The sequence below is a fragment of the Hippocampus zosterae genome, chromosome 3 (assembly GCF_025434085.1).
Source record: "Hippocampus zosterae strain Florida chromosome 3, ASM2543408v3, whole genome shotgun sequence".
NCBI classification, from domain to species: Eukaryota; Metazoa; Chordata; class Actinopteri; order Syngnathiformes; family Syngnathidae; genus Hippocampus; species Hippocampus zosterae.
Window position 1 is genome coordinate 17,589,868 of NC_067453.1, and position 26,314 is coordinate 17,616,181.

The 26,314-nt window shown below is 43.6% G+C and overlaps 2 protein-coding genes across 3 annotated transcripts in view; one reads left to right on the forward strand and one right to left on the reverse strand.

The window, feature by feature from the left end:
* znf423 (zinc finger protein 423) overlaps positions 1-26,314 on the reverse strand; it is a 123,314-nt gene that overhangs the window by 93,981 nt on the left and 3,019 nt on the right. For both annotated transcript variants that reach the window (XM_052061516.1, XM_052061517.1), the window contains exons 2-3: positions 12,177-12,239; positions 1,558-1,752 (exon numbers count right to left, since the gene is read on the reverse strand). In XM_052061516.1, coding sequence (XP_051917476.1) covers positions 1,558-1,752; positions 12,177-12,239 — 258 coding nt within the window. The remainder of the gene's footprint in view (positions 1-1,557; positions 1,753-12,176; positions 12,240-26,314) is intronic.
* LOC127598052 (tumor protein p53-inducible protein 11-like) overlaps positions 1-26,314 on the forward strand; it is an 823,313-nt gene that overhangs the window by 20,143 nt on the left and 776,856 nt on the right. The window lies entirely within an intron of this gene.

Genomic DNA, 26,314 nt, shown 5'->3' on the forward strand with positions numbered 1-26,314 from the left:
TGAAAATCACAGGCCACATCCAATGCTCTGACAGCGACAAGGCCTACATGTGTGCTGGTGAGCGTCTAACAGAGAAAGTACGAACAAGACCCAAAAGACAAAAAGTGAATTGCGGGGCATTGTGTGGATCAAGGAAACACAATTAAGAAAGCGGAGAGAAACATATCTGATTTCCTTAATATGGTAATTGTCCATCCATCCATCCATCATCTACCGCTTATCCGGGGCCGGGTCGCGGGGGCAACAGCTTTAGCAGGGAAGCCCAGACTTCCCTCTCCCTCTCCTCCCTGGTAATTGTTTGTGACACCAAAATTTTAATTTCTGTCATCAAAACTGATGATGTGGTTAGCCTTCTCCCCAAAAAGGTGTTTAAATTACTTCTAAAACCATTCTTCTCTGTTGGGTTGAAGTGATTCACGGTTGTCGCATGTTTAGACGAGTGGGGTCACATAGAACATATTTGTGTCAAGAACAGTTTGGGGTTGCAATGTGCTACTGATGAAGCACTCTTTTGACAAGTGTCGGGATTTGCTTTGTCCCCAAAAGCGTTGACACCAATTGTCTGCATCTTCCGTTGTTAATCACGATAATAATATCCAGTGAAGATGACATCATGACAAAGCATCTGAGCACTTCCCTGTGGCTACTCGACTGGCTGGATGTGCAACACGTGCGTTAATCTGCTGGGACTGGATGTTGAAGCAGCAGGTGAATATGAAGTTGCAGAGACGATCATAGTATAGAGACTGTAAAAACACTTTCACAGTTTCGACAAAGACACCCTCGCCCCCGCCACCCCACACACACACACACACACACACACACACGCACACACACACACGCACACACACACACACACACACTGCTTCATCCCCATATCGAAGTAAACACCATTCAGACGCTTGGAGGCAGCAGACTTTCTTGCAGCAAGTGTGTGCAGGTGTGTGTGTTGCTTGTTAAGGATTTGGATTAATCTCTAAGAACCAGATGCCCCCCGCCGCATTTCTTTCAGTCCCTCCATTAATTACAGCAATACTAATAATGACTCCAGTGTATGTGTGCGTATTATAACTGGAGATATCGTCATACTAATTTAGGTGTAGCGGCTGCCAAATTATGATTGAATGAGGTTAATTTTTCCAAATCTGAATTTTTTTTAATTTGTAAGTGAGACCCATTGTATTACTAGGCATTGGTTACTTACTGTCATCTTCATACCGCCAGAACAAGTTTGTTTTTCTATAAATCTAAATATTTCATAACTCATGAGGGGCAGAGGCATATAGAAGTACAGGTGCACAATGCATTTTGAATGTATTAAGACGCACAGCTGGCACTCATCTGAAAGTTTGACAAAATTATTAAAAAACGCTTTCACACAATTGGTTTATAACATTCATCTTGTCTTCTTACACAACTTTCTTTTCCACGGCTAATATAAAGTGACAGTAAACTGCAGCAATCCCACAAAAATCATCTTTCTGCTCTGCACCCGAGCACGTGCATGTCAAATCATCACGACCCTGAAGTGATGAAGTTGTATGAAATTTGTCTCACCAGCTGGACAGTGGTTGGTTCGATGTTCTGTGAGCTCAGCCAAACATTCAAAGTCTTGTTGACAGTTGTCACAAGTGAATATGGAGTCGTCATCGAGCTCATCGTCGTGATCGCCAGGCTCATCTTGTTCAGCATCCTCGCGAGCCGCCCCTTGGCCGTCCTTCGGCTCGAGCACTTTCACTGATGCTGGGACTTCTAAAGACAGACAACACAAGTAATCAATACGATTGAAGACTGTGTTCCTGATCCGTATAAGCATCCATCCATCCATCCATCCATCATCTACCGCTTATCTGGGGCCGGGTCGCGGGGGCAACAGCTTTAGCAGGGAAGCAGGAGAAGCGGCTCGACTCTGAGCCCCTCCCGGATGACCGAGCTTCTCACCTTATCTCTAAGGGAGAGCCCGGACACCCTGCGGAGAAAACTCATTTCGGCCGCTTGTAACCGGGGTCTCGTTCTTTCGGTCACGACCCATAGCTCGTGACCATAGATGAGGTTTGGAATGTAGATCGACCGGTAAATTGAGAGCTTCGCTCTTTGGCTCACGTATAAGCATCCCAGGTCACAGGTCAATTACGTAATTTCCATGTTGAACCACCCACACAGTTCAAAAGTTGGTCTCTTTAATCATGCTTTTAAAAAAAATACTTTGCTTTTGTAACTTGTTTCACTTTGTTGTAGTGTCTGATGAGTTGAAACTTCATTTACTTTCATTAATCAAATTCATGGTTGCTTTGTCATTTTGGAATCTGGTTTGTATTCCAGAGAACAAATGAATGATACCTTGCCAGAGCGACCATATGCTTGTCTTTTGATTTGTGTGGGTTGACTGAATGCCAATGACAAATAGGTATAGAGGTGTGTGTGTGTGTGTGTGTTTGTGTGTGTGTGTGTGGCATTCATGTGAGAGGCGACCACTGCCGGCCAGTGGAGGGTTGCGATGGCCCAATGCTCTCCGGCTCCATTGTGTCTCCATTGTCACACCTTATTATCACTTTATAAATGCTGAGATTCCAGTAGGACTGAAAAATGATGACACGGGGAGGAGAGAATGAATGAAAAACACAGCCATTACTTTCACAGAAAAAAAGTAATGGCAAGGTTTCTGTGCTGGATTGGATTTAAGAAATATCATATGTAAGTTTATTACGCATGAATATACTCAATAAAATATGGGACTGAAGCTCTCCAATTGATTGGATTGGATTGGACATAACATTTAAGTCTACAATTGCAGCAGAAGATTTTAATGGCATATGTTGGCTTATACTAAATGGACAAAAGTGTTGGGACACCTGGAGAGACATTATGGAACTGGCATTTTCCCTTTGCAGGTACAACAGCCGGCACACCTTTTCAATCTTGCTTTTCGTACTTGGGCGCAGTCATGCTGTAACATAAAATGACCTTCTCTTACCATAAAGTCGGAAGCTAACTGCACAAACCTTTGTCTGTTTCAAGGGCGGCTACGGGCTTTTGAAAGGCTCTTTATTGATTAAGGCATGTTCCCAAATAGTCTATTAAAAATCTCTACCAAAAGAGTATCGTAAAAGCAAAGCTAAACATGAGGAGGGACGGGCAGCAAAAAAAAAAAAAAAAATCCTGCCACATCTCTTGCAGACTAATTTATAATGGAGAGGTGTGATGGGAAACGTGGATGCTCGGAGGTGGGGAACGAGGGACTGTGGTGATGGGGTGCGATGGGAGAGGACATTAGTGATGGAAAGATAGGAGGAGGGCTAGACGAAGGGATGAGTATGAAGAGAAAGAGGGTGTTGGCCATCTGTCCAGTGGTGAGAGCACCGTCTGGCCGGGGAGAAAAAGTGGACCCTTTGCTGACGAAACACATGATCAGGCTCCAATTTACACCCCAAAATTCGGCAATAACAATAGGTACACTGTCAAAATTCAAGTGGAGTACAATTGTACGTCACTGCAAACAAATGTTCATCATATTAATGAGCAAAGATTATATGAATGCAGACTGTAATATGCAACTGTTGTATTAGATTGTACATGCGAGCCAACACCAGGAGTGGACAACGAAAGCACTTGCCTTGGATATCTAACTGCGCTCTATATACGTGTATCGGATGAGTATACTTATGGATCCAAATTAAATATATTTTCTGTGGCGTTAAGACTCATATACAATATGCATAAAGTACATAAAAGGTAATACGCACGTGCACACTCATGCACAGCAGGGGGTTGTGATGCCAGAGGTGAGGGCAGTGCCAAATCCAGTGCATGCCAACACAACCTGCTGTCATGGCAACAGTGGGACGAGCCAGATGAAACCATTTCCCTCACACTCGTGAAGCAACTTAATGTTTGGTTTTGTGTGTGTGTGTGTGTGTGTTTTGCACCATGTTGATGCTCTTCGTCTCCTCATCTATTTTATACAAGGGCTCACGTCATTTGGGTCCACATTTTCCTTTACAAACAGTTGAGAGAGAGACGTTGAGAAACACACACAGACCCGTGGACGGTAATAATTGTGTGTCCTCTTGTGGAGAAGGGTTGCTGCTGCTGTTCATTATTATTGGTGAGCAGTGGAGCTGCATCTCAATCACAGCGCGTCTCTCACTTTCTCAGATACGGTGGCGCTTTAAACTTTTGGTTTAATTCATTCATTGAACACACTCAAATAAATAAATATATCGATAAAGAACTCCCCATTTAAATGCATGGAAATGCCACCTCAAGAGAAAAACTAAACATTTTTGTAACATGTTTTCAATTACAAAAAAACAGTACTGGGCCAAGTGGTTGCCTTATAAGACCGACACAGGGATATATGGATGAATATTGGTCATTATTCCGAGAGCTAAACAATATACAGTATGCCTGTTGTTATTGTTATATGACCTGTCTACATGTGTTACGGCACCGTTTGTGTTCATATATCTGTTGCTTAAAAGGTGTAACACCACCACCATGGACGCTAATTGCTAGCTTGTGTGCCTATGTCCTGTTGTACATTAGCATTCAGGTAGCGGTGGCTATATGGTTACTTTAAATACTTGATTTTCATTTATATTTGACAGAATCTCGAGCTAAGAGGAGCACTAAAGGGGGCTGAAGTAGCACAAAAAAACTTCAAACCATCATTCTACCTTGTTCCACAAAATAAAAATGGTGATCAGGATTAACTCCACAAGTGTGTTTTGATTTTCATTTGGGAGGTTTTTTTTTTCTTCATCACCCTCGAGTGTCAATGATGAAAGTGACATATTGGCCCATGAAAGATATTGCAAAGCATGCAGCGGAAGCATAGCGCTGACAGTCGCAAGTGCAAATCTGTCCTGGCTGCTCATTTCAACAGGCCTTAGGAGCCTACACGTCACTTGTATGAATGACAGTTGAGAATGTTTGAAAACACCGGGCAATCCTAAGCATATATGCATGCCAAAGAGTTAGCCTCTTTTTTTTATACATAAAACCAAAAACATATGCATACACATGTTAGCATGATGTAGCAGCACAACACAAAACACACACAAGAATTGTCTACAGAGAATCATTATTTGTGAGTCAGGGATTGTCTCTATGCCAGGAATAACAACAAATTATAATACATTCACACAATGACACACACATTCAGTACTCAAACACTACCACAATGTTTTAATCACAAAAATTGATTCCCTATGAGATGCTATTTGAATATGTTGCCACAAAACCATCTTCTGCTGTCGAAATCTTTTCCATGGTAACAGCCATGTTGATTCTTATTCTAGGTAAGTAAAGATAGACTAAATTACATTTGGGGTGGAAAGTGAACGTCATGGAATTAAATTTATGGATGAAGCAGAAAAAAAAGAAAAATAGTGATGGTCTCGTAAAAAACACCTGAAGAAATTTCATCGTGACAGTAAGAAAATGCCTGTCTGATTTTTTTTATTTGTTTTAATCCTCTAGAGGAAATGTAATAAATCATATTCCAGGGTGTAGTCATCAACCTGAGTAATCCAAGGACAACTGTTGTTTAATATCAGGTACAAATATAAATATGCAAACTGACACCCCAGGAATAATTAGGTCACTTTGCATATCGGCAGGAACGATACTCGTGATGTGCGTGAGTGTGTGTGTGTGTGTGTGTGTGTGTGTGTGTTTATAGAGTATTACCGATGCGTGTGTGTATTTGTGTACACCCAAGGTAATTAGATAAAGAGAAGTGAATTAGCAGAGTCCACAGTGCAGAGTGATGTTACGCATCCTAACCCCGCCCAGCTGAGACCCACTAATCACCACTCGTTAGACTTGTGTGTGTGTGTGTGTGTGTGTGTGTGTGTGTTCGTGCGTTTCTCATTAACCACATTTAAATGAGTTAATTGAGATATGTAGTGAGTTAAATGATAAGATGCTCTATCAAACAGTGCATATTTCTGGTCCTATAATGCTGACAATATTGGAAAACCCTGACTCGGAAGATGATTTGGGAATCATCTTCCCTGCCTTTAAAAAAATAAAAAATAAAGATGCATGTAAACCGGCTAACCTCGGTGCTGTGTTGTCACAGTCTCTGGATCTTGATGTTTTTTGTTTGATTTATTTATGTCTGACTTTGTTAGCATGATTCCTCAAGTGGCTCCAAAGTTGATTGGCCCAAAAGTTGCCCAAGCATCTTTTCTGGAAACAAACTTTGGGGTTAAAACCATTGCATTAAGTGGTATCAGAAAACATAAAATACATAATTAAATATCATTTCCATATGCAAATGCAATTTGTGAAGCTTAAAAGGGAATGGCTAATGACAAGTGTGAAAATGACCTGAGATGCCAGTTAACGCACGTCTTCTCAGGGTGATAACTTTTACTGGTCGCTGGTTTTATTTTGTTGTATTATACCTTGGTCATCAGGATTGTATGGCAGCTAGCAGCAATGTTACCCTAATCATAACTTAGAACAACGTGGAAGTATCAAGGGATGGATTGCATTTGATTTTGTGTTGTACTGTAGTCCACTTCACTTTTCTTGCCACAGTGGTGGACATTATTTTTGGGTACAGGAGTTTATGTTGTGGACATAGCCACAGTCAGCATGAACCATCACCTGGGGAACCAATGAACTGGGAAATGTTCCTGAGCTGTTCCTTAGTGATAGAACTGAAAGATAGTCCCAAAGCAAGATGCCTTAAATGGGAATAAAACATAGTGTAACACTGCTAAGGCAAGGGGGGTTACTCAAGTGTTAGATTTGGCAAGCAGAAAGCGGTACTTTGGCCCGACTTTCACACAGCTGCTCGGGGAGATGAATATCTGCGGGCCAAGTGTACATAAAACACCTACATACACATGCGCATGTCTGCACAAACCTTAAAGAGGCATCAAAAGGTGTGGAAAAGTGTGTGTGGAGCTTCCAGCAGAATGTTTCGAAAGCAAACGGCCGCGACACAAGGCTTTCATTCAGCTCCACATCGTCACTGTAGTCGAATTCACAGGCACCTGGCTGCAGCAAGAACCTTCAGCGGGGCCACCAACAACAAGCTGTGATGTTCAAATCAAATCAGCTCCATGTTGCCCACGGATGTTATTGATGTGTCTACAGACACGTGCAACCAATGTTACATATTATGCCCACAGCAGACTTGAAACCCAGACTCGGTTAAAATGGGCATTCATCGATGGGGAAGAGCAAACAGTTCTGGACCGAAACAACTTGCACGTGGTATTCTAATCCTCTTTCTCATTCATTCGTTCATTCATTCATTCATTCATTCATTCATTCATTCATTCATTCATTCATTCATTCATTCATTCATTCATTCAATGCCAACGAGGAATGAATTCATTCAATGAATGAATGAATGAATAATCCTCTTTCTAAAGACCAAAAAAAAATAGTCCTGTATATCTTACCATGAGGGCACTGGCATTGCTATGCGAAAAAAACTTGTTTGGCTGCATACCAACAATTCCAATATTCTCTCCTTCTGCCTGATGTGATTTATTAACTCCACTGCCATTTATATAATTGGCATGCCCGACAGAAGTCACTTGTGATTCATTCCACAAGTGAAGAAGTAAAATATTAACATTTGAAATGAGAGCAAAGATCAAGAGACTGTCTTTTTCCATTTAATGTTTGTGCTGGCATCTTGTTGCTGGGCAGAATTCAACAACAATAAAAGTCTCCCAAACAACACGACATACATACAGGAGTTTAACCAAAGTTCTGGTTTTCATTTATCGTGTTCAGGGTCACAGATGAACTGTAGTCTATCACAGCTGACTTTGGCCCAGGATACACTCTGGACTGGTTGGGCTCATATAAAAAACCTATTTGACACACACATTCAGACCCACTGAGTCTTCAAGTACCGGTAACCTAGCATGCATGCCTTTGGGACGGGGGCAGGAAGCCGGCATACTCGCACAAAAAGCACAAGCAGAACATATTCCACACAGAAAGGGCCTGAGCACTGATTCAATGCCTGAACCTCTGACTGTGAGGCAGCTGTGCTGATCTGCTGTCTTGACCAACAGCACTATGAGGGAAAAAAATTCAACACTACGAACCTAATGAGAATGAAAGTACAAACTACTGTCATCATAAAACATGTTTCACGCGGGGCGTTATTATTATATTTTTTTTAACCTTTCTGAGCTCAACATGTCAATACGAAAAAAAAATGCCGTCTTGAGTGCACTCCAATACACACACACTCACGACCTGAACAGGTGCGGCTGGACACAATAACACAGCGCCCCCCCCCCCACCCCCCACACCGCCCGTCTCCTGGGAATGCCCCCTCACCCTCTCTCTCGCTCTGTTTGTTAGTGTGAGTGTGTTTGCTGCGTGTGTATGCGTGTGTGGGGAGTCTGGGTGTGTGTTAGGTGACTATATTAAGAAGCCATCTCTCCTCACCTCTTCCCCTCTGCATCCCACCTCATCTTGTTTCTCCCACCAACGCTTGTCTCTGTGTTTTCACAACACCAACCTATCCCCGCCTCACCCTGCCAGGAGGAGAGCCGCTGATGGCACAGCGCTGCAGTCAGCATGCACACACACACACACACACACACACACACACATATATGAACATGCTCACATGCACACACTTCCAGCTCGCGGGAAATGCCACGGCGAGGGAGAGCAGCACCCAAGTCTGGAAACAAGATGATGAAAGAGAAGTTCGGCGCACGGAAATAAGGTAGAAATAATAGGCACACGAGTGCACCGTGTTGGTTCGCAAACACGCATAGCAGATCATCAAAAAAAGTTTGTCTGGCAAACAAGTTGACAGCTGCTCACCCATTTGAGTTTTGGTGCACACAGCTGGTTGTATATCGACAAAGATTATAAACAGCCTCGAACAAAGGGCTTCAATGCTGCAATACAGACGAAAAGCCTGCGCATTGTTGCAAGCAGGCAATAATGGTTGACACACAACACACACGCACGCAGGAACTGTTTTCCTGTGGTACAGCCTTGGGGAAATTAAAACTACATTATGGACCTCAAGAGAGAGGCCGCGAGAGAGGGATGGGGAAGAGGGAGAGAGAGTAAGAGAGAGAGAGAGAAAGGGAGGGACGGAGAAGGCCAGTGTCCTTCTTTTCGGCCATCACAAAGAACCCGGATCAAGCATTATTAACACCTTTATCTCCTCCATTCCTGAGTTCCTCCATCTCCATCTAAATGTCATACTGTTCATTCTAACAACCTCTTCAATGCACCAGGAATGTTCTTGATGACTTGAATGACTTGATATTGCTAACCACTGAAGGAACTCTTGACAGGGGGGCAAACATATGGTCTGCGGGCCAGAATAAGCCCATCAATGGGTCCAATGCAGCATGCAGTGACATAACACATAAGTCAATAAAGGTAACTGTGTGTGTGTGTGTGGGGGGGGGGGGTAATTCTGTCCACTAGAGGGCACACTGATGACCACATAACTGACATTCTGAAATTGTGTCTTACTCAGCATTTGACACCTGATATCGGTTCACCTGTCAAGGCTAAAACATGACAAGTTTCAGGTGGCAGTACGGTGAGATCCCGTGTTTGAATCTCTTCTGTGTCGAGTTTGTTAGTATTCTCCCCGTGTTTGTGTGGACTTCATCCACATTCCACAACCATGCATGTTGGGTGAAATAAAGAATTCATATTCTCTACACGTGTGAATGTGAATGTTACAAAGTAGTTTTCTTTATGTGTGCTGTGTGTGACAGACATGTTTGCCATTTCCCCAAGGTCAGCTGCTTTAGGCTGCAGGCCAGTGAGGATGAGCAGTAAAGGGAAAAAAATGCATTGGGGGTGGAGTGAGGGGGCAGAAATATTGCTTTGTCTCATTAAGACCTGGCGTTTTGACTTATCTTGCAGGGTTTTAGTCACACAAGTATCTACACTGTTTTCAAGCTGTGAGTGAGCAACGATAACAATGAAATGGGTCTTCGTCTTTCCCGGTCTGCTTGGGGATCTGACAAACCTTTTCCACGATGACTCATTGACCGTTTCCGCATGTGACTCTTAAGTGTTCTCCAGGAGAAATATTAAGTCTGTGTACAACATGGTGGCTTTACATGATGAACAAGATTTGAAGAAGACTGTATGAATTTGTCGAGTCATGCCCTCTTTGGTTATTTCCCTTTCTTAGCACCATTTGTGAGCAAGGGAACGGGAGGGAAAGTAAGTGAGGAGTGAGGACATCTTGTCCCACTGAGAGGGAACAAGAACACATTCGGGAAGGAGTGCCGGGGCACCTTTGGCCTCCCCATTGGTCGTGTGTGCAGCACAAAGACGAGCGAGCAGGAACAAGAGGAGGAAATGGCAATGGAACAAAGGAAAGCGAGAGATGTCGGAGCTGGGCAGGAAAAGATGGTCTTGATGCAATTCCCTTCCGAGTCGCTCTCCCACCTCCCTCTGCTTTCCCTCCCATGGGTCTTTCCAAACTCACAACACATTTTCCAAGGAAAGCAAGGGAGAAACAGAGTGAGGGAGAGGGGGTGGAAGCTTTTAAATTTAATAGGAGGACGGGGCAGTATACTTCTCCAATCTGTTCTCTTTTTTATTCCTCTTTCTGGTTTGCTTGCACAAATCAAAGTCTCTTTTCTTATTATTCAGAACCTAATCTGTCCATAAAATTTCCAAAGGGAAAGAATGACAGTGACCAAAAGAGGCAAGAATAAAAAATAAAAAAAATTAAACAGAGCAAAACCACAAGTGATAGAAGCGATTTGAGCAGCAGGGACCATCCTTGCAATCTGTATGAGTGGCTGAATAAGGCAAAATAGGAGTGTTTGTTATTTTTAAGAGGGGTAATACTGCGAGATAGAGCAGAGGTGCGCGTACGTGTGTGTGCATGCGTGTGCGTCACGGGACTGAAGCTTCCTGCAGGAACTGACACACACAGCAGTTCTTGTGAGCCACCTAGGACCTCAGTCAGCACCCCCTGAAACACTCACACACAGACATGGACCCGTATTAGCTGCCCCTGGAGGAGCGTTAGCTCAGGTCTGAGTGAGCGGGAGGGAGGAGGCGAGCACGAGGATGGGAGGCTTCGGTACGTCATCGACCCCCCCGCCCTCCCCCCAAGGGTCATACTTTCCTATGCTTGTATCCCGCTGGAGCAGAACAGGAGACGGGGGCACTCGAAGAAGCGGGGAGAGCGATAACTCCGTATTTACCACATTCAGCAGTAACTTATTTCCCTGCTGGCCTGCAGTCAGAGGAAGTGTTTTAACTGTTCTCCGATAGGCTGTAAAAGAGTAGCCACAGCTGGCAAACACCTACGGTAGTCCGAGTGGTTTTTTTTTCCCCGCGCGGAGGGAATTTTGGGAGTTCATCTTTGCTAAGCACAAACAACAACAAAGAGGGAGAACTCTTGATTTGCATAGGGACTCAGCCTCCTCCACTAATTTGTCGTTTTTGTATTTATTTTTCAGATTTGACTTTCCTGTCTTCCATTAAAGTAAACAACACACTCGGTTCTCTTGGCGGAGGCAAATCATTCGCAAATACACGGCGGCGTAGGGCGATTGTTTCAATGTGCCTGAGATGACACAAAAGAGTTTGGTGCATGTAAAACGACTCGAGTATAAATATCCAATTGTAATACGGGATAGTGTATAGCGTATGTGAAGAGGGTTAGAACTAGCTCGCCAGTGACAACACGAGGAAAAACTAAATCCAGTCTAACAAAGGAAACAATAAAAAGCAGAGCATCTCTCCGACGTCCTCCCAGGATATCACCGTACAACAGAGAGCAGTGAAAGAGCACACAAATCTCTCCTGTCTTGCTCTCCACGTCCCCTTTGTCATATCACTTTCCATTCAGTCTTACACCAGAGACCAGCAAGTTCGCCGTCTCTTTCCACATCTCGCTATGCTTCTTTCAAATCTCCTCATTTCTCTACTTTGCTTGCTTTTTCCGCCCCTTCTAATTAGTTTCAACAGTCCCTCCAATCTAATCCCTCATATCTTCACTCCATCGCTCAGCCCCATCCCACAGTATCCCGTGGAGAAAGCCTTTATAAACCATATGGATTTGAAATTATAACTGGACTGCCGGTCACTGTGCTCGTGGGAGAGGGTTGTACATTTGTGCGCCTCAGGACTGAGTGCCTGCACGCATGACAGTGAACACATGTGTGTTTGTATATACTGACCTGTCTGGACAGCGGATTCATCCGAGGCACCTCCACACTCCGAAGATTCTCCTTCTTCCACCGCTGAGAAGGAAATCAGAAGTTAGACAGAGAAACATCAAATGCTTGCAATCTCGTGAATTAGGGATCACTGAAAACTGTGCCAGTTGGGCCAGAACCAGAACTGCAGCACCGTAGCACATTAATAACATTTAATTGCGCTTTGCCTTTCCCCAAAACTGTAGATTCAGTTGTGTCAGGCTGTTTTCTCTGTTGCAAATCAGTGGATGGATTTGTAATGCTGGTGTGTTTCCCCCCTTGTTCAGTTGCTTTTCCACACTAAACAAGATTCTCCTCTCTCATTGGTTTATCGACGGCTGCAAGAAACAGGAAGAGGGTTCTCCCCATCCATTTACAATCTGTGCCTCACTTCAACGTGACAGTAATGCCTTGTATATCACAGGTCTATAGAAGTGGATCAAGTAGTCACCAAATATTTATTTTATGACACATATTTTGGCAGTCTGTGTCTTATGTGTTGTGTGGTATTATGTTGTCATTTTATGTTAACTGTTCTTTTGATGTGGGCGCGGGCATCCGCAGCGACTCCTCTCTCTCCTGTGATTGAGAGGAATGACGTTTCATCTGTGCTGTATGTTGCACATGTAGCACATTTCACAATAAATTTGACTTGAACTTAAACTTGAAGCGTGACTCATACAATACCAGAAATATGCATGTAAGGTGTAGGCATTATTTTTGTCCACTTAAGATCACCATTCTCAAGTTCTCTACCGTAGTATCTGTGCTGTTGAATGAGTATGCCTATAAAAGGCAGGCCTGGCTTGCTGAGTGATGTGGAAGTCAGCGAATGGGAATGTCGAGTTTGCTGGCTAAACCGTTAGCCACTCCATGTTCAGTACCATCGACATTTGGGGCCATCAGAAGGTCATCAATGTGCTTGTGTTGACTATATTTTGTTGTCATTTGTCTTATAAAGCGCTTGGAAGCGTACTAGCAGCTGTGTCTATCCTTCCTCTTTCCAACAAATTGATCTGACTAGCGGTGGTATGCTATACTTCATTAGCTAACAATGCTTACGTTAGCGTAGACTCTCAAATGTGTACGGTAATTCAAGTCTGTTGTAAACGGATTTCATGACGGAGTTGGGGGGATGGGGTGGGGAACCAGCTTTTGATTGTAACAAATAAAACACTTACGACTGATTACAACATTGGCTGCATTTCTGGAGCTCGCCACTGTGTGTCCATTGCCTGTCTGCAGTGAGATTTGTCGGCCATGCTTGAACAAAAGGTACGAGTTACCTTCTTTATAAATAGACACTAGGAAAAGGAGCGCTGGGACGACAATGTCTCAAGACCTTTTTGACAAACAGAAGTCGGATCAGAGCTGGAATGTGACAGCGACTTCCTGGGTACAACAGGAAGGAGGGAAGTACAGCTGGCAGGCAAACAGGAAATGGCTGGAGCCACCACACAATGGAGTTTCCTGTGCACCCCTGCTCCCCAACACACGATTTTTTCATTTCTCACCTCTGATCTGCCCTTCTCTCACCCGTAGAACTTTTTTATACATATCGCTCACTCTAACCTTGTCAGCTCCGCTTTTGTCCCACGGCATCTTCACAAGAAAATCAAAACAAGAAGTTATAAATCAGTGAAAGGTTCCTTTTGGATTGAAAGATATCCTGTGTTAAAGTTTACCGGTTCTCCCACCGGCCTACAAGAATGGCGGTGTCAAAAACGACTGCTACCAAAAACATTATGACATACTCTGGTTTTGAACAGAATTTCTATATGATGTGATACAAAAAAGTGAAACACGATATTACCTACAGACTGCACAGACTGAACACATGAACAAATCATCACAGAAGAAAGATTGAATTAAAATCCCCTAAACGGCATTTCTAACCATCCGTTGCAGTATTAGGTTAGTGGCAGGATTACTATTTTGGCATTCTCTACTTTTGAAAAGTATAGGTGATGAACCTACAAGTACTGGAACCTCTACGGCGAGTAAAAAAAAAAAGACAATTTCTTGATGAGACTGTGGGGAATACGGTGTGTTTCATTAGCCAAGCACACAAATCTTTATTTAGATTTCCACACCCTCCTCAGAGACACACACCGTGAGTGTGAACCTTGCACACACCATGGGGGGCGGAATGTGTGTACGCGCGATTGTGGAAGGCCTAAAGATATCAGACATAGGATAAACGAGTGAGAAACCATACATTTAGGATTTATGAAATATTTTTGCAATAGGGAGAATCTAGGCAGAGCACATTTACGTACAGGAATAAAATGAACACAATGAACAGGTTAAACACACACGCACGAGTTTGCTGCTGTTGCTTTACCTAAAATCCAATCTTTGACAAAAGTCTTTTCACGTTGTGCCATTCAAGGTTTCAACGGCTATTCTCTCTCAAAAGTCAATTAATCGGAAACTCAGGCAAGTTAAGGCAGAGAGAGAACACCTCCGTTTCTACTGGCCGTAATTATTACCTCAGGAGGGGAGCTTAAGTGTTCATTGCTATGGCTTTGAAATCTTGAGTTGCCAATCTCTGTGAGAACCTAGACTTTTATGATATTCTTCCAATGATCGTATACAGACAAAAAAAAAAAAACATTTGGAGACATACAACCATTCATACCATCAGCAAAACAGGACTTACACTGCCTGCACAAAAGTCAGGTGAGTAAACAACTACGATGAGTGACGGTAAAACAAACTGAAATGCATTGAATGTGGGATTATTATCATTATTATTTCTTTTGTCTTGTGCTGAACGATTTTGAAAAATAATCCAATTAAAATTGCAATTTGTATGCCAATATTTTTTCCCACCAGATCCTCTTCCAATGTAAAGGGCGCGCACGCACACACACACACACACACACACACACACACACACACACACACACACACACACACACACACACACACACACGACTCTCAGGCAAGTTCACTGATGAATTTGATCAATTGTTCAACCTTACATTTGTTAGCAACACAACCCAATATTATGTGACTTCTGATAGGTCTGCACTCTCTGTGCGCTACTGTTTAGACCTTAAATTCCTTTGCTGTCCCCTCCCTCCCTCTCCATCTTTAGTCTACGTTTAGCCAGTCTCCATAATTGTCTCTGTCCTCACTGGTGTTCCCGGACCACTGATTGCCGTCATGCTCCGCCTTATTCCATCATCCGATTTTTGTACCATTAGCTCCGTCTTGCGCGCATCCCTCAGCATTCACTCTTGATCCCTCATCTTTTGTCTGAGCCTTGCCCCACGAACGCAGTTACATCCATAACAAGATAAGCTTTTGTCTTTTTTTTTTCTTCGAAAACAACACGTGTGCGCGCACACTCCCACACACACTGTATCAGGGCCACTTATTCCCAAGGCAGCCCTAGGCTTTGGTGTTCCCAGATCTAGTTGATGAACGGGTCACAGCGGCCAATCACGCACCGGCCAGGAGGCCCAGAGGGGCGGAATGTGGGTCAGCGCAGCCAATGATAAGCTGCTTTTTCCCCATGAGAGGCAGGTGATTGACAACTGGTGCTGGACAGGAGTCAAGAGGGTAATTGTCATCCGACTCCCTCGCTCTCTTACTCTCTGTGTTTCTCGATCTTTTCTGACTGTCTCTCCTTCTCATCCCAGACACTTTCTGCTCTTCCCTCAACCATGTGCTCTGCTGCCTCCCCTCTCCAACCTACTTCCTGCTCTCTTGCACCTCCCCTCCCCTCCATAACCTGCCACCAGCTCCACGAGGACCCTCTCATTGGCTGCCCTTCCTGTCCCCCTGGAACGACTTTATGACACTATTGGCAGAGAATTGATGCCAATCTTTATCCCCAGCTCGCGACCCCGGGGAGCCTTCCCAACTTCAACTGCCTGTGTCAAACACACATGGCACACGCAAGGCTCGCTAGTCAGGGGACAAGGCCAGAAGCTGATTAACCAAATACTTTTATCAGCACTGAACCCATTCTCTGTGTCTGCCTGCAGGAACAAAACGGCCTTAAAATACAAAACCACGCATACGCATGCAGAGCGCCAGACCAGTTTGAGGTTTGGGACTGTTTGTGTTTGCGTGCTTTTGTTTGTGAGCATGTGTGTGCAAAGGGACAAAGGGTGCAGAGGGCTTAGACGGATGGAAGTGAAGCACCATCGCCACAAAGCCTGACGGACAAGCTTCATTGCACCATGCCTATTTTTTTTTTATTCTCGTCTGTTCATATTCTTATCATACTGTCCGACTTTCTACTTTCTTCAGTTGTAAAATCGTTCTCCTTTTGTGTCTTGTTCTGTTGGATTCTTACTGTATATGAGGTCATTGTGGTTTTACATCATGCTGTGCTATGCAGCTGAGTTGCTATGCGACCTAGGCCGAACATACACTGGACCATATTCAACAAATCACTCAGACTCTGTCTTGACTTGAACACACACACACACACACACACAAACATCCCAAAATTCACCATCATTGTGGGGGGCGAGGAATGACAAAAATAAACGTATGCAATTGGCCTTCCATGTCATTGACTGAAGAATGACAAATTTGATCAAAACAAATATTATATTATTCCGCGGGACATTAAAATTACTGGTAAAATACAGGAGCACAAAGGCTCCTCTGAAAACAAGGAAGCATCACACACAACAACAAGCACAGAGTTGATGTTCGGGGCCAAACAACACAGCGTGAGATTAAAGAGCCTCTCTGATCTGCTTTTTTTTTTTTTTTGCTGTCAGAGATGTTGCACATTGAGTCAATAGAAGACAGAGCGACAAGAGGAGGAATGTGTGCGCGTGCTCTTGTTTTTGTGAGGTACAACCCTTGGCATCCCGCTTGGATAAGACTGTATGTGTATGTGCGTGCGAGCGAGCGTGCGAGAGAGAAGAACGAAAAGAAATGTAAGACTAAAGCATGGTCACAAGTAGGAAAGGCAAACATTCCTCTGGAGTACCTCTGCTCTTGGGAGGTACTCCAGAAATAACTGGAGAAATAACTACAAGCTCCTCCGGCAGCTTCCACTACCAACACGGTACCAAGTTCAACATTGGTAAGACTTAGTGCAAACACGAGCACAGACGGGGTGAGGAAGAGCAGAAACGGATGGCATGCAAAGAAGAAGGGGAGAACAAGATGGAGGGTGGAGGGTTGGGAGGGCTTCATAATTGCCTTCTCGTGTAGTACAGGCTGGGGAGCGCTTCCTGACTGAAGACACCAATTTCACGCTTAGGCATTATTTAGCTTGATACAAACTTGATTAGGAGGGGAGCGGCAGAGAAACACACACACACACAGACACACACACACACAGAACCAGACGGAAAGGAAATGACAAATGAAGTGATTTGTGTCATTTGGCGGGGCTGGCAGACAGATTAGCTCACTTCTCAGTATTCTATTGGGATTAACAAGGAAAATTTACACAATGCGTATGCACAGAGCGTTACAGGTACCCCTTAACAGTTAATAACCTGGTTGAATGAATACAGAATAAATAGCCATGGATAACACAATAGCTATTAGTGCGGGCTCACTATTTGGCAAGGTTTTTTTGTTTGTTGTTGTTTTGTTTTTTGTGCTGAATCCTTGATCAGTCATCATGGTCCAATACCATTTAAAACATCTTAAACATATCTGATTCCATAGATTTAGGATGCACACTGCCATTTCAACTTAATCAGAAGTATTAGGCACCTACCATAAAAAATACCCCTAAAACTCGAAGAATAAAGTAAAAGAAATACAGAGAAAAACATTTTACAATAAAGAATTATTTACATTCGCAAGAATACATTCAAGGCGGCACGGCAGTCGACTGGTTAGCACATCTGCGTCACAGCGCCCAGGTGCAGGGTTTGAATCCGTCTCCGTCCTTCCTGTGTGGAGGTTGCATGTTCTCCCCATGCCTTAGTGGGTTTTCTCCGGGTACTCCGATTTCCTCCCACATTCCAAAAACATGCGTGGCAGATTAATAGAATACTCGAAGTTTTCCCTAGGTGCGAGTGCGAGCGCAGATGGTTGTTCGTCTCTGTGTGCCCTGCGATTGGCTGGCAACCGGTTCAGGGTGTCCCCCGCCTACTGCCTGAAGATGGCTGGGATAGGCTCCAGCACCCCCCGCAACCCTAGTGAGGATGAAGCGGTTCGGAAAGTGGATGGATGGAAGAATCTGTTCATCATGTTGAAATAAATAAAGGAGCCACTTAGAATTAAAGCTTAATTTTGGCCAATATTAAGTTGTGCAGTATAGGTACAGTTTGTGACAAACAATGAATCACCGGTAGTCAATATTTTGGTTCACCAACACCGTCGTCATTATCATTTTGAATAAACGATTTTACATACTTTGCTAAGTGAAATTCTCTCTTCTGTTTTTAATGATGATCATGATATAACAATGATCATCTCCATTTTTTTCCGCAAAAGTGATTTGTCCTATTATAATTTAAAAAGAAGACTTCTGATATCTGCTGATACCCCCGCCCCCCAAAAAAACTGTAGGAATTTTGTCTGAGTACATTTTTACTCAGAACTTTTTTTTCAACGTGGCCTTACTATGCCATGTTAATAGGCAAATGGAGGCCATTATTGTAAAGTCTAAAACATCATTACTTAGTAATGAGCTTTTAGGACCAGTTAATGGAGAAAAGCAGTCTCGCAAAATGTAGTCTCACCATTTGGCAAGCGGGATAGACTCACTGTTCTTGTCCAATGACTTGTGAAAAGTTTATTAAGTATTTAAGAAGAATTTGCAAAGTAATTAGTGATCGCTTCATAAATTATTCAAGAGTGTACCCACCCTGATTACCTTGTGCCTTGATTTTGGTGCATCTCATTAGAAAGGTTAATGGGTAGAGAATGTGTGAATTCTGCTCCACGAGTAACTTCAAATTGCCGCTTAGAAACAAAAGGGTTTCACACAACAATGCCTTTGCACTGAAGCGAAAACATTGAAATGTCTCATTTTTTTTTCTAACACCACTTCAACTCTGTTTCATTTCATCAGCTGTCACTGTTGCTTTCACACTCTCATTGGCTGTCGCCCCCACTCGTTCTATTGTATTGCTCACAGCGGGGCCCACTTGCCTTTTGAGTGGAAGGTGAATGGAAAGGACTTAGAAAAACCAACTAAAGACTCCGGCACAAAAAAAAAAGGCAATGGTAGCTCTTAAGTGAGGCACACAACAAAGGACGGTCAAAGTGTCCAATAAAAAAAAAAAGGGAGAGAGAACATGACAGTTAGCTTGTCCTGTTCAACTTCACACTCGAGGGACAATAAACACCAGTGTGTGTCACACCGGTTATGTTGGGTCACGACGGGAAAGGGAAAGAGGCCATAAAATAATCTTTGTGGTCAGAGCGATACAACGGTGCGCTAAGATGAAATTGTCGACCTTTGAGGAAGTATCAGAGACAAAAAGCAGCCTATCCAATGAATATATCATGAAACAGGAACATGTGAAGAGGGGTGCTCATAATTGCCCCCACCACTAATGTTTAATGCACGGCAGGTATCAACGGAGGGGGTTGAGGAAGGAGTCGAGGGAGAATTGCGATTGACTGAGTAAAGGAAGAAGCGAGGAAAGATTGATGAAGGGAAAGTGTCCAGAAAACATTACCTTGATAAATTGAAAGCACTCATATCAAAACAAATGCACAAAACTCAAAGTCGCCTTCCCGCTAGCATCAATCTAAAGCGATAAAACTGGCAAAAGATCAACAATTTTGCATTCAACTTTTACAGGGACGAAATGGAATCAAACTTTGGAGCACCACATTCATTCCATGAATGACACACAGTGGCCAGATGGCAAGCTAGGTATGATTTAACAGAGCACGTGTGTGTGTGTGTGTGTGTGTGTGTGTGTGTGTGTGTGTGTGTGTGTGTGTGTGTGTGTACATATAGTCACACCAGTGTCATCTTTGTCTTCTCGGACACATTTGTGTGGCGATGTGTGCCTTGGCGTTATGGGGGGCGTTGTTCCGGGGTCTCCAGAGGTGTGGGTGTCAAGGTCCAGTGAGTTAGCAGCAGATAAACAAGGTCAGCTAAGCTGCAACAATGGCACAGTCCTGGGCCGTGACGCGTGGTTTCCCCACAAACACCCATGCACGACCGCACCAGGTCAGCCGCTGATAACGGTTTACCGCTGGCATTCGAACTCGCACAAACGCCATAGGACATAAATCGAAATGAGATTTCGAATGGGACACAGAGTGGGAACTCACTCCATGCCAGCTCTATGAAAGTTAGGCATGTGAAATGCTACACTGGCAATGTTGCATTCACATCCATCCGAAACAAGACTAACAAATACCAAACAATAAATCGCATTCAAGTGTTATGTCACTTTTCGCGGGTGATATGTTCAATAATCCCTCACAATCGGTGAATTTCTGTGAAGGATGCCCATCATTCTAAATGCTTATTACACTAAACTTAACAAACTTTCCGCTTACAAGATGCAGAAGAAGACGAAAGATGAAGAACAATGATGGTAGTCATGGCAACTTTTGTTTTCAACAAGGACTTAGAAGGACCAAAAGGCACATGAGCCAACAGAGATTGTACCTTGAGTTATAATGTGATGCCGGATTCTGGTGAAGGTAAGCCATTTGAAACTAAGAAAAAGTTTAATGCTGTTACTGAGTGGCTGCTTGTGCTTCAACTTCAACTTTACTTTCCTTGTACTGCCTGATGCACTAGGCTCCGGTACACCATTCTGGGGGGCACACTGAATAACAGAAGAGAACATTCTGGGTTTCCGAATGGTCTTAGTGAAGCGGGGCAATTGGAGCGTGTTTCCGAACGCACCCATGATGAGGAAATGGGGATTTTGGGGGTGAGTAATAATGCTCATGGTCGCGATTCTTTTCACTTACTGGACCAGCTTAGAGGGAAGAACACAAGCAAGAAAGTTAACATTTTGTCAATATTTTCTGTTGATTTATTTAAAAAAATAGAAATAAATAAAAATCAGAGGGTAAGCTGCAGAAAACAAATGGATTTGAAAGTGTCCTTTAATCATGAGGTCAAACCAACAATCAAGGGTTCAAGATGTTATTAACATGAATCTACAAATGTGTTTTGACTATTTAATTTAAACTGGAATCTGTTGATGCTAAACGAATGACCTGAAGTAATAGCAATTTTATGCAAAATCTGAAATTTCCAACAGTTGTGTGCATCAATTAAAATGTCCAAATGATTTATTTACCAAAGGCATTTTGGAAAATTCATACTGGGAAATGCTCAGGTGTATCTAAAAGGCTCTTTGCAATTGAGCATCATGTGACAGCGTGTCAGGTACTCAGCATGAGCTCCACTAGAGCCGCCAAACTAAAGCTGCTAAATGGAATGCCACCATCCGTTATTTTATTATTCACACCTGCAGCACTCCAAAAAGTGGCATGTCAAAAATCTGTTGAGAAGAAGAAAAAAGAAAAAAAAATGAAATCAACTCAGGTCTGTTTCACTCGCAGCCTTCAAGTGTGCTATAATTTGGTCCTAATTGAGTACAGATCAACCCGAGTCCCATTATATTCAACGCAAAGTGCCGTTGGGTTCCACCAATCACCAATTAGATTAGCTTGTTTTGTCCCATTAAAAAAAATAAAAACTCAAATCCATTCCCTGCTGAGTAGTCAAAGTCAATAGAAATTCAAACAAAGCTTTTTCGAGAGCCATTTAATGGTTCAACGAGCTTTTATGCAAAGCCAATACAAGCTTTTAGACAGGAGCAGATCCATGTTGTTATGCGTCCAATGGCCGCACGATTGTTGAAAGCATCTCGCGCTGCATTAAATGACATGGCACGGTTGCAACTGTGAAGCAGAAATACAACTAAACGTTGGCCTTTTTCATGAATTTTAGCACAGAGCGTCTGGCGCGTTTGTTACATCTACCGCATGGAACGTATTATGCGCGCTACTTTTTCATCATAAGTAGTCCACCAGTAATATTGATCCAAGTTGGATACATTCCGATTTTGCAAAGTTATTCCTTGGCACCTCCTAGGTGCGAAGGCTGACCCATTTTGAAAAACTTTGATATGAGATTTTTCTTTTTCCAAGGTGATCTTCCCATGTAGATTTTGGTAAACAGAAGCAATAAATCAATCGGTTAGAATAAACAAGATTTGTCTTCGACTTAATAAAGGCAAATGAACCATGAATTAATGTGACACTTGCAGTCTTGTAAGCATTCACAAAGACAACTTCACAAAATGAGCCCTCGCAAGTTTGTCATAAACTTACGTCAGTAAATTCGATAACATGAACCCTTTCATGCGCCCTGTAACCTGATAACATGATAAGCCGTCCACTGTAGTACCCGCTGTCCCTGAGAGGGTTCATGTAATTTTGTGGCTTTATCACAACTTTCAGACACTACACATATCTACATAATGGGAAAAATAAAAATAAAAAACATGCAGACCGACTAAAATGACCCTACCCCCGCCCCCACCGCCCATCCTAAATTGCATCCTTTGCAATTTGAAAATTGCATTCCACTACATTGTGATATCGATTTCAATTTCATTCATTGCTCAGTTCTACCAAACCGCGATCCCCAAATTTCCAGTGCCATACTGATCCGGCAGCAATACAAAGTGACGAGGGTAAGGACACCAAGTTTTAGAAGAGCGGGCCAGAGTCTGTAAACTGTGCCCCCCCCCCCCAAAAAAAAATGACATTATTAAAGCTACAATAATGGCAAAGCCAGATGTGGCCTGAGAAGGGGAGGAAAAAAGGAAAACTTGCCGGTGCACTATTAACACACCAACAGCGAGGACAGACGCAAAGGCTGTAAAAGAAGAAGTGACACACCACGCTGTACGTTGACACGCACATCAGGCGAGTCTCATAACAACCGAAGCCCTAAAATGGATTGCCACTTAATGACATTTCCCAACCACAATTAATTTTGACTTATTTTAGCAGCTTGGCACCACTTAATTTAATGTCTTGCACACTTAATTGACAATAACTGTAACTCGCCGCGATGAACAATTACGGTCCCAGAGTCTGTTAGTTAAATTCCGATAACATACAGACATTCAATTGCGCGGCGTCGTAATGCATGATAGAAATAGGATTGCGAAGACGAACAGGCTTCATCATCGTGATGCCGCTTTCGTGTTTGGAAAGAGGCTCCAGGCGAAGTTCTTCATAACCCAACTCAAAATCTGCTTCCATGATGCCCAGTGCACACAGTGCGGGAGAAAATGAGATGGGGTGTAAACAAGAGGACGACGCTGAAAGGAGGAGATTGAGTGGAATTGATGCCATTAGCCCGGAGGAGTTAGCTCGCTTGACGTCCCTGGTCAAAATGCTCATTCGCCATCGGCTGACGATAAACAACAGTCTCAACAAACTCAACAGACGCACAAGAGTAAGTGCTCCCTGTTTCACCACCATCACACACCCCCACCACCCCGTCTCCGTCTCCCTGTCATATGTGCTCAACTCCAGTTTAATGTCCTGCAAATGAAGCGGATTTATTAATGTGTAATTAAGTAATAATCATCACTACATAATGCATGAGAGACTCGAGGGGCTAAGAGCTGAGAGCGCGAGGAGAGAGAGATAGGATAGAGAGGTTTGCGGAACAGACAGAGGAGGAGGTTTTCGCTGTCGCGCCTCACTAAAGACACACATTAAAAAGGGATTAATCCACTGAAATAATATTTTGATAAGTCGGAAGCGGTGCTCGCTCACTCGCCCACCACCTCCTCCCTCTTCATCCCACCTCTTCTCTTCTCCCATCATGCATTTGTTCGTGTTCAATTAACAGACTGCAATTAGCCGAGTGCCCGACTGCTAATACAGATTTAATCTGTGTGAAGACGAGACAGAGGTGAAATCCATATAAAGAGAGCAAAAGAAAGACGGATGGCTACGGCTGAAGTGATCCATTTGAGGACAAAATCGGTTAGTTGCGGGACACGCGCGTTGATATTATTGACGCCATTTCACAATGGACGGCAGTGTGACCGTTATAAAATCCTCACCAAGACAACTTTCACCGAGAAGTAGCTGGAGAATTAAAGATTGATGGAGCACCTGCAAAGAAGACATTTATTTATTTGCCTTCCCACAGCAAGTTATTTTCGGTTTCAGGAGCAACACGCTTAGGCGGCAAGCTAGTTTGGCCAGAAATGAATTGTCATTTAGCGATATCCTTGATTGACTATGGAGAAAATTAATCGTTCTTTTGTTGTTATTGTTCTCAATGGGGTGGGAGAAAGAGAGTTTTTCTGAACTTGTGTTTTAATGACGGTGTTGTGTGGACCATGTGACTCAACCTCCCGCAGCTGTCATGTTGCTCTTGTTTCGATTACAACTCATTGAGGTTGAATCAAGGAGACAACCCCCCCACTCCCATCTTTCCTCAAATGCATGAAAATATGATTCATCCGCAATCCACATCATCGACAGACACCTCACCCATAAACTGATCATTATGTCCATCCGCACGCTCACTAACATGAGATCAAATCTATCGTCAACGTACTTAGCATGATTTAATGATCAGTTATTCATAGCCAGTAGCAAAACACCGTCATGCGTGAATATAGACAGCCATAAACAAACAGTAGTAACAGTGAAACGATAAAAAAATCACAGTATGAACTGGAAGATAGTGACTTTTTGACTTGAAAATGTAATTTTGTGGTCTCGACCAGCACTACACCGAGTCGGTAGGAAACAAAAGCATGGGATGGATGAGCTGGCACTCGCGTGTTTCTCTCACATTGTTTAGTCTTGCCAGCGTCTCTGTAAGGCAGCCAGCGAGTCAGAGTTGGGTGAGCAGGTGAAAGACAGAAGAACATGAAAACACCGATAATCCCCTGCCGATGCTCACCTTGCTCTGGCCTCCGACGCTCCCACTCACCGGCTCTGCGCAAGTGTTGCCCACCCTCAAACACCACTCTATCCCCCTTTACCCTTCACCCCTGTGTTCCCCTCCAACTCAGTCTCCCCCTTTCACCCTCTACATCCCCCAATGTTAGGTGTTACCAAGCTGTCAGTAGGGCAAGGTGTGAAGGGGAGATAGCAAAAGCCATGTGTGCGCACGCACACACACATACACGCAGATGCATGACTACACATCGGCTTATGCAGGCTAGACTACAAGGCCTGCATCACCTTAGGTGGATAAACGCAGAGTGCCGCCGCTGCTGCTGCCGGTGGCGGTGGTGGTCCTTGGCCTCAGCTTTGCTTCGCTCTGCTTCACCTGGCTGCCTGAATGAAGCTAAGCTGGTTATCCCACTGCCTTCATGACACGGCCATGTCTGTGACGCGTGCAAACAAGAATATGAGAATGCAGATCTCCGGCGCAGAAGTGCATGCAGACTTCGGGGGAAGCAACAAAAAGGTGTGGCGGACAAAGTCAATGGGCCAAAGCAGAGGATTTGTACGCAGCCATGCATGCGCAACATGCTGGTTGTAAAGGGAAAACGCCATGTTGAATCCAAACAGTACAGTCCACAGTAAAATCTTCCTTCTTTACATCCCAGCCACAGCTACACTTTCACAATCTTGTATTTTGTGCTCATAAAAACTGAGGATTACTACAGTTATGGAGACCGAATTTTTGAGACAACACTTGTAAACCTCAAGGGCCGTTTTCGATGCTTCCCCTCTTCCAACACACCTGATTCAAACGGCTCATCAGCAAGCTCTGCACAAGCCTGATACCGATCCTGATCATTTGAATCAGGTGTGTTGGCTGAGGGAAATATTTAAAACAGGCAGGATAGCAGCTTTCGAGGACCAAAGTTTCCCCACCCCGGATTTAGAACATGCGATCTTTACAGAATTTGCAGTGTGAAAAGATTTCGCCAAAATGACATGATGTCAAAATTATGAGTGTGATTGGGACTGCCGCTTCCTGAGTGCAATGCACCAAGAATTTTGAAAATCCGACAACGGGATCTGCAGAAATTGAGTTGTTTTTGTGTTGGGGGTGGGGGAACCCTGCCTTTTTTATATTGATAATTTCTCAACATGCTGTATCTCCTCAAAGTGTGATTTTTGTTTGCTACTGCAGGGAATCCCTTCTCCAATTGGCTGAGAAAATGTAATTTTAAATATCCACCAATAATCTGCCC